The following is an 8,171-nucleotide window of genomic DNA, read 5'->3' as shown; positions in this document are numbered from 1 at the left end:
CTGCTGGTCATGGCAGTGATGGAACTTGACCGAGGTGAGGGCCATCTCCCCTCCATGGCTCCCTCTCTGGCGTGCAACATTTCCCTCGAGTGGCTGAAGTCCTCCATGGCCGAGGTCAGGGTTCTTGGGTGACCAGGGAAGGCCATACCCAATCGGAGGAGCAACCCTCTCATGGCTGACGCTGGGGCTCCGGTGGCGATCTGACGCGGGAGGTAGGGACGACGAAAGGAAATGGGGCCGCATCGCGCAACTGGTGGTCGAGGAAAGCGGGGGCATGGGAAGCCACACAAGCCTGGGTTGTGTCGTCCTCGAGGGGGGCAGGCCGGCAGGCCGCTAGGGTTTTGCGCGAATTGAGGTGGGGGAGGGCGGCGTTTGCAGGGGGTCGAGATGTGAGAGGGCCCCGACTAGCGCCGGCGACCGATGGGAGCTGGGGTGGCTGGTGAGTAGCGGCGGAAGGAAGATAGTGTCAGGCCACCACTGATGCAGCATCCAACGGCTAGAACCTATCCACGTCCCAGCCGTGTGTGGAGTAATTTAGCTTAAGTCCAAATTAATATTTGCTTAATTAATATGTCTTAAGGATGTACTTGATCGTTTAGCTGAGCATGTCTCATCTTGTAAGAGGATCAACAAATAAAAAAATATTTTATTTTCCTTTATCGTTTCATCTCTTCCAAGCCTTCGACGGTTCTAGAGCTTCGCTAGCTCGTCATCTCCTCCCATCTCTCCGATCGACGTCTGACCGCCACCATGGCTTGATAGATAGGCGAGGGGGAGGAACTTGAGCGAGAGGGTGTGGGAGTGTGGGGGCGACTCTAGTGTGGGCAAGGAATGGCTAGGAGAGAGTTGGGAGTTGGTGCAAAAGTTCCGGGTGGTTGGTTAGGGCTTTTGATTAGGTGGGTTTGGGTTGGAGAGTTGGTGTTCTCCACAAACACCCGTGGCGCACCCATAATGGTGTGTGACGGGTAGAAAAATACCCGTGTCGCATCGATATGTGATGCGCCAACAGTAAGGTGGAGGTACCCCAACCAGTCAAGCCAATATATAGTTGTGGTGCACTAGTTTTTTGGTGCGCCATGGGTAAGTTGTTACCCGTGATGCACCTGGCGCATGCATATCTTGGTGTGTCACATGTATGCAACCCACCTATAGCTAGTTTTCTAGTAATGTAAGCACATCCGATTACTTAATAATAGATATGCTTACCTGCATCTTCTTTTGAATTAGGAACTTCATCCCTTCTTAATGAAATCTCCTGCACAACATTATCATCACAAGATTCATAGCAATGTTCTATCTCTAGTTCATCATTGTTAATATTCTCCACTAAAGTGGCATCTAAGATTTTTTTAAGATTTTTTTTGTAACTTTAAGATAAGATTTTGATTTTTTGAAAATGAAGGGCTACATGTAGTTTGGCCTCCATTTGAAGTTTGTGTGATTCACCACTACTGCCTATCAAGAACTATATAATAGTCGTCTTATTGGTTAGACACATCAAAAACTGCTTTCTAGCTCCCAATGGTCTGCATCGCATTGGAGTGTATAATAGCACAACCAACTCACCTATTTGAACCGCACAATGAGACCATTCCAAATTTTAACAGGACAATATAATAGCGTATTCTACATTAGAACAAATCATGTCCAGCTGGATGGGACTAGTTTTATCGGGTAAGATGCCATAAAACGAGCATAACTAGAACACCAATAACTTTACAGCTTGTTACAGAGCCAACTAATTTTGTCGCACTAAGATATGTCCGTGAGCATTTTTGTAAGTACTATACTTGCTTCACCTATAAATCAGAGAAGAATTTGCTTATTACTTCACAAGTGAGACACACATCATCCAATATCTACAATCTTCCTTTGCTTATAGCTCTACTAGCTTGCTTTCTGCAGTCATGGATGTGCCTTTGGCATCTAAAGCATTCCCATCACCCTCCCATTCCAAGTACGACAAGTCCGCCGTTGATGATCGTAAGAGCTCGTCGAAGCATGCAGATCTCAGTACCAAAGCTAATATTGTAAGTGGCCATCCTGAGATCAAGCGCTCCCCTTTCATCTTCAGCTTTGAATTCCATATTAAATTTAAGAATTTCCAAACAAGCTTCACTGGGTATGCAATATGCTTCTAGGCTAGGATAATTGTATGCCATTCCATTGTGTTCCACAAGATAACAATCGATGTGAAGTTTTTTCCTAATCTAAGTAAGACCGCTAGCGCTTTCTAATTGCGGATGAAAAAAAGATCTGAGTCGTGAACAGGAAAAGCTAAGACCGGTTAGGCCGAGAGGAAAAGAAGCTTAAATTTCTAACTATACAATCAAATAACATGGATTGAATCGAGTAAGAGTGTGTTCCGTTGAGGTTATGAGGTAGAATACGATGGAAGGGTTCCAAGTTTTTTAAGGGTCGTTCTGGTGTTTGGTTAAGTTCATGAGTGGAATGCAGTGGAAGAATGCAAACCAGCCGTGAACGGTGGCTGTGTGCAACGTCCACCACATGACCGAAAACGGCGAAAACGTCCAAAACCATCGTGCCAAATGAAGGAAGATCATTCCAAAAGTGCCACCTGCTCAATGCAGACAAATCTTACTCACAACCAGCTCACTGTCTCTCTCTCTCTGTATAAAATAAAAACTGGAAAGTGGAAGATCTTTTGAGAAGATCAGTTAAATTTACACAGCCACACGAGGCTGCACCCCTCACTATCAGACATATCTCTCTCCTCACTCCTGATCCCTCGCCACGGACGCGCCATGACCGGAGCTCCGCCATCCACCGTAATGGCGATGGGTGCGGCCACCTCCCCTTGCAAGATCTTGAGCGCCACGCAACGTGCCTCCACCGCGGCGGCTTCGGCATCCACCTCCCGCGAGTCCGTCTCCCTCCGCGCACCACGGGGACGGCGCCAGCGCCCGCGCCCGCGCGGGTTGGCCTTGTCCCTGGCTCCAGCGCGACGGCCGTTTGTCTTCTCCCCGCGCGCCGTGTCAGACTCCAAGAGCTCCCAGACCTGCCTCGACCCTGACGCAAGCACGGTAAGCCGCCTGGACTAGGCTAGGAAGGGCGCAAATGCGTCGCTTCTTGGTCGCCTAATCTTGTCTCCCCGCCCTGATCCGTTGCATCGATATCTTTGATGAGAATTTGACATGTGCGGGAAATTATTGGTTTCTTCTCTTATAGGGCGTCGGTAATTTAGATGTGCAAATGCGGTTCACGTCTTTTCTCATATAAAAGTTTCTTCGACATGAACAACGCGACATATTTTTTTTTTTGCTGTTGCAGTCTTAAATTCCTGGTGACTAATCAATCATATGTACGTTTCACGGTTTCTGATTGATTATTTGTACTAAATGTGGCATCGTGGGCGTGAGTTGTTGAGAGTCCTACTTTATCAGTGGGTGTGGGTGTGTGTGTGTCAGTTGTTGAGAGTCCTACTCATAAAAAACGATCAAGAAGATGCCATGATCCCTGGCATGTGGCCCGTAAAGGGTACTGGATAATTAGATCAACACTTCGGTTTTTTTATTTCTAACTTGTTCAATTCTTATTAAATCGGTTTTCTTGTTGAGTTTTGATGCATCACATGTATTTTGTAATGATGCCTAGATTATGATTATTGAATGTATGTGTTGTTCATTGTGTGTCTCATGTGCTACACTCAAATCTCAGAACTTCTGTTTCTTAATCTTTGCTCTCATCCTTCGTTACATTTACTTTGCTATATGCAATTGATGAGCTTCTTTTGGTTTGTGTAGAGTGTTCTCGGAATCATTCTGGGAGGTGGTGCAGGGACTAGATTGTATCCTCTGACAAAGAAACGTGCGAAGCCTGCTGTGCCATTGGGTGCCAACTACAGGCTTATTGATATTCCTGTCAGCAATTGTTTGAACAGCAATATATCAAAGATCTATGTGCTGACACAGTTCAACTCTGCTTCTCTTAATCGTCATCTCTCACGAGCTTATGGGAGCAACATTGGAGGATACAAGAATGAAGGATTTGTTGAAGTCCTCGCGGCACAGCAGAGCCCAGACAATCCTAACTGGTTTCAGGTATCTCAGTACTAGATCCATCAGAGATTTGCCATTCGGTTTAAAGCCCTTATCAGAATACAATAGAATTATTTCCTTTTGTACTTTCCATTCTTTGATTTTATAAAAGTTGCTATGTCCTTTTATAATTATTTTTGTGTCATGTTGGCATTTAGATTAAAAAAATCTATAATTCCTTTTATAATATTATTCATGAATCATGATCATATCCTTTTGTACCATGAACTAATTTCTGTAAGCGCTCTTTAAAAATCCCAGGGCCAGTCTTACTGGAATCAAAATCGGTTCCAAGGCGATGTCCATTTTTTTAGATAACCTTGATATAAATTATTCAGGGTACCACTGCCACACTAGTATTCCTTTTATTAATTCATTTCCATATTGCTTTTTTTTTGGGGGAATTGAGAGCTTTATGTATCACTTGATACTTTGATAGGATTACCATTTCCATATTGCTAAATAATATTATTTAATTGCTATGACAAGACAAATTTAAACTCAACTAGAGACGCTTAAAACTTTTCATGAATTTAACCTCAGCTAGAGACGCTTAATACTTTTCACAAGTTGATCTTAACTAGGCTTTTGCATTATGTGAATCTGTAATTTTTACTTGCATCTGGTCCTGAACAAGTTTCCTAGTTACCATTTGAAAATTATTATAGGTAAATGGTTAGTGATGGTTCCCCACAAAAAAAAAATGTTAGTGATGTAACATTGATTTAATTCTTGTGAGCATTATCCCGTGATCATTATTTACCTGTAAATGTTGCAGAGCAAACTATATTTCATAGGTTATGCCATTGTAACCTACTATGCATCATACATAAACTGTTGCTAGGTTCCCATGCTAGCTTTTCTAAAGTATTGACTTTATTTTATTTTCTTATCTCAGGGTACTGCAGATGCTGTAAGGCAGTATTTATGGCTATTCGAGGAACATAATGTTATGGAATATCTAATTCTTGCCGGAGATCACTTGTACCGAATGGACTATGAAAAGTTTATTCAGGCGCACAGAGAAACAGATGCTGATATTACTGTTGCCGCCTTGCCCATGGATGAGGAACGTGCAACTGCATTTGGCCTTATGAAAATCGATGAAGAAGGGAGGATAGTTGAATTTGCAGAGAAACCAAAAGGAGAGCAGTTGAAAGCAATGATGGTACACTGACGATGTGACTCTCTAGCTAATTTCAGATATATAGTTGTGAACCATCATCTATGCTACAAAATTTCCTTGGTTAAATTTATACCATGTTGCTGCGTAAATTGATTTTGTAGGTTGATACAACCATACTTGGTCTTGATGACGTGAGGGCAAAGGAAATGCCTTATATCGCTAGCATGGGTATCTACGTTATTAGCAAACATGTAATGCTCCAGCTTCTCCGTGACCAATTTCCTGGAGCTAATGACTTTGGAAGTGAGGTTATTCCTGGTGCGACTAGCACTGGAATGAGGGTATGAAAGCTCATTGAGTTTTGTAGTTTCCTTTATTCAGTTTATTTCTTCTGTTCTGATGATTTTGTATCATCTTACCTTGACACAAAAATACTCTCAAGTGATAAGCTCTTTCCAGAAACTTATATGCTAATATTTATCAGATATGCACTTATATTGGCGTTTACATTTGTAAGATGTGCTGCGTAAGAGTTTAGTTGTTGTTTATAGGTACAAGCATACTTATATGATGGTTACTGGGAAGATATTGGTACAATTGAGGCATTCTATAACGCAAATTTGGGAATTACCAAAAAGCCAATACCAGATTTCAGGTTAGCTCTTCTTTCGCCCTGATGTGTCAGAGATTGTGAAATTTCATGCATGCAAAGTGTTAGAATTGCTCCCTGTTTATTTAATATATACCATCAATTTAATGCAGTTTCTATGATCGTTCTGCTCCAATTTACACACAACCTCGACACTTGCCTCCTTCAAAGGTTCTTGATGCTGACGTGACAGACAGTGTTATTGGCGAAGGATGTGTTATTAAAGTAAATAGCCCTTTTCAGTTGGAGTGCTAACCTTCTTCAGTTGACATACTTTCATTTACATTAAAAAAATCTTCGGAAACTTTTTATACTGTGGCATGTGATTGTTATATCTCCTTTTAAGTGGTTTGTCAGGCTGAATGTAATAATGGCTTCTATGTTCACTCTGCCTCGCTTTTCACATTTTTTCATTAACATTTAAAAGATGTTCAGAAACCTTTTATACTAAAACATGTGATTGCTATATCTCCTTTCAAGTGATTTGTCAGGCTGGATGTAATAATGGCTTCTATGTTCACTCTGCCTCGCTTTTCTGTCCATGTAGAACTGCAAGATACACCATTCAGTAGTTGGACTGCGGTCCTGCATATCTGAAGGTGCAATTATAGAGGACACATTACTAATGGGCGCAGACTACTATGAGGTACAATGAAATAGAAGTGAAGTATGCTTCTGGCAGATGAATGTACTCACCCTTTGTTGTTCGACAGACTGAAGCTGACAAGAAACTCCTTGCCGACAAAGGTGGGATTCCCATTGGTATTGGAAAGAATTCACACATCAGAAGAGCAATCATTGACAAGAATGCTCGTATTGGAGACAACGTGAAGGTATTCCATTATTTATATAACTTATGGTTAAGGGCTTGTTTGATTCAAAGGATTTGAAAAATATAGGAATAGGAAAAACGCAGGAATAGTATGTCATGGCATATCAAATCCTAGAGATGCAGGAAATTTCTATAGAGATTGAGTACATGTCATAGTTGTCATAGACACATAGGAAATGTTCCGACAGGTCTAACCTCTTGTTAGAATTCCTTTGGCATTGTAGTATAGGAAAGCAATCCATAGGAATTTCTGTGTGTGTGTGTATGGGAAAAATTACTATGGGTAAGAATCCTACAAGTTTCCTTTAGAATTCCTGTGAATCAAACAGGCTCTAAGCATCTACTGGTTTCTGTTTTCCTTTTTCCTGTGTAATGTGTAACTTGAATTCACGGTAATGTTCAAACTTTTAATCTGTTTCTACCCATTACATAATAATTTCTATATTGCATGTTCACCCCCCTAAACATGATATTACATTGTTTACATTTTTGGGGTTAGTGATCTTTCTTAAGGGACTCATTGGTACTGTAGATAATCAATGTTGACAATGTTCAAGAAGCAGCCCGGGAGACTGATGGATACTTCATCAAAAGTGGCATCGTAACTGTGATCAAGGATGCTTTACTCCCAAGTGGGACAGTCATATGAAGTAAGTTGTCTCCTTTGGTGAACAGTACAGTTTTGCTTCAGAAACTATGAACATGTTGTAAACCTAATAGGTTCCAAATGCAGCAATAAAGTTGAAACATGCAAATCGTGCAATATTCTACATTCGTTTGAGAGTTTAGCACTCTTTTCGTTGGTAGTTGACTTGGTTGCCATGCAGACAGATGCAAAATATGTGGCAAGTCACGGCGCTTCTTGTATCATTCTGCAATCAACCAATGAGGTCGCCAGAAGATCATAAGAGCAATAAAAAGGAGTGCCCTGCAAGGCACTTCTTCATCTTTTTTCTCCCTTAATGTATTAGCAACCGTAATGTACAAGCAACTTGCATCCAGATGTTCTGGAGATCGAATATACCTGCTTGCATCTTGTTGTTTCAAATATGAAGTGTACTAGATAAAGACCCGCATGTTTTTTCACGATATTACAAAACTTTGTAGTTGATTTGACTTCTCCATGAAATTGTGTCACATTAATCCTGGGTTTTGGCCCGACCTTCATAGATATGAGTGACTGCATAGGGGATTCGCCGGGGAAGTGGATGAACATGAGAGATACAAACATACACACATAACTCTGGTTGTCCTCGTTGGCCTAGGAACCACCAATTCAATAGAATTGCAAGACAAAGTTTCAAAGAGTATAATCGTTGTCAAACCCAAATAGAATTTGAAATAGCAAAGAGACCACACAAACATATAGTTGCAAAGGAAGAGAACTTCAAGTGGATCTTCAAGTTAAGAGTTTGTTAGAATGGAAAAGATTTAGGTATGTAGGAGTCTTGATACAACAGATTGCCTAGATTGTAATCTAAGGAGCAGTTTCCCACATGGGAGGCA

General features: G+C 41.5%; 1 protein-coding gene across 2 annotated transcripts; it reads left to right on the top strand.

Moving 5' to 3' along the window:
* Positions 1–2,688: 2,688 nt before the first annotated feature.
* LOC127300945 (glucose-1-phosphate adenylyltransferase small subunit, chloroplastic/amyloplastic) lies at positions 2,689–7,776 on the top strand. Of its 2 annotated transcripts, none has more exons than XM_051331146.2 (10): positions 2,689–3,044; positions 3,765–4,061; positions 4,957–5,226; positions 5,346–5,525; positions 5,736–5,839; positions 5,947–6,058; positions 6,381–6,479; positions 6,547–6,666; positions 7,198–7,315; positions 7,497–7,776. In XM_051331146.2, the coding sequence occupies exons 1-9, from the start codon at positions 2,766–2,768 to the stop codon at positions 7,312–7,314; spliced, it is 1,578 nt and encodes a 525-aa protein (XP_051187106.1). In that variant the 5' UTR covers positions 2,689–2,765; the 3' UTR covers position 7,315; positions 7,497–7,776. The 2 variants fall into 2 exon arrangements, with proteins under 2 accessions (XP_051187106.1, XP_051187104.1); XM_051331144.2 differs by having other exon boundaries at positions 2,690–3,044; positions 7,493–7,776.
* The last annotated feature ends 395 nt before the right edge of the window (positions 7,777–8,171 follow it).

The sequence above is a fragment of the Lolium perenne genome, chromosome 7 (assembly GCF_019359855.2).
Source record: "Lolium perenne isolate Kyuss_39 chromosome 7, Kyuss_2.0, whole genome shotgun sequence".
NCBI classification, from domain to species: Eukaryota; Viridiplantae; Streptophyta; class Magnoliopsida; order Poales; family Poaceae; genus Lolium; species Lolium perenne.
Note: the sequence above shows the minus strand (reverse complement) of the source record. Positions and strands in the feature narration are given on the sequence as shown.

Excerpts from the sequence above, each read along its gene's own strand:
- LOC127300945 (XM_051331146.2), top strand. The coding sequence starts at position 2,766 with ATGACCGGAGCTCCGCCATCCACCGTAATGGCGATGGGTGCGGCCACC. Across the intron at positions 3,045-3,764 it reads TCGACCCTGACGCAAGCACG|AGTGTTCTCGGAATCATTCT; the intron begins GTAAGCCGCCTG and ends TGGTTTGTGTAG. Across the intron at positions 5,840-5,946 it reads AAGCCAATACCAGATTTCAG|TTTCTATGATCGTTCTGCTC; the intron begins GTTAGCTCTTCT and ends AATTTAATGCAG.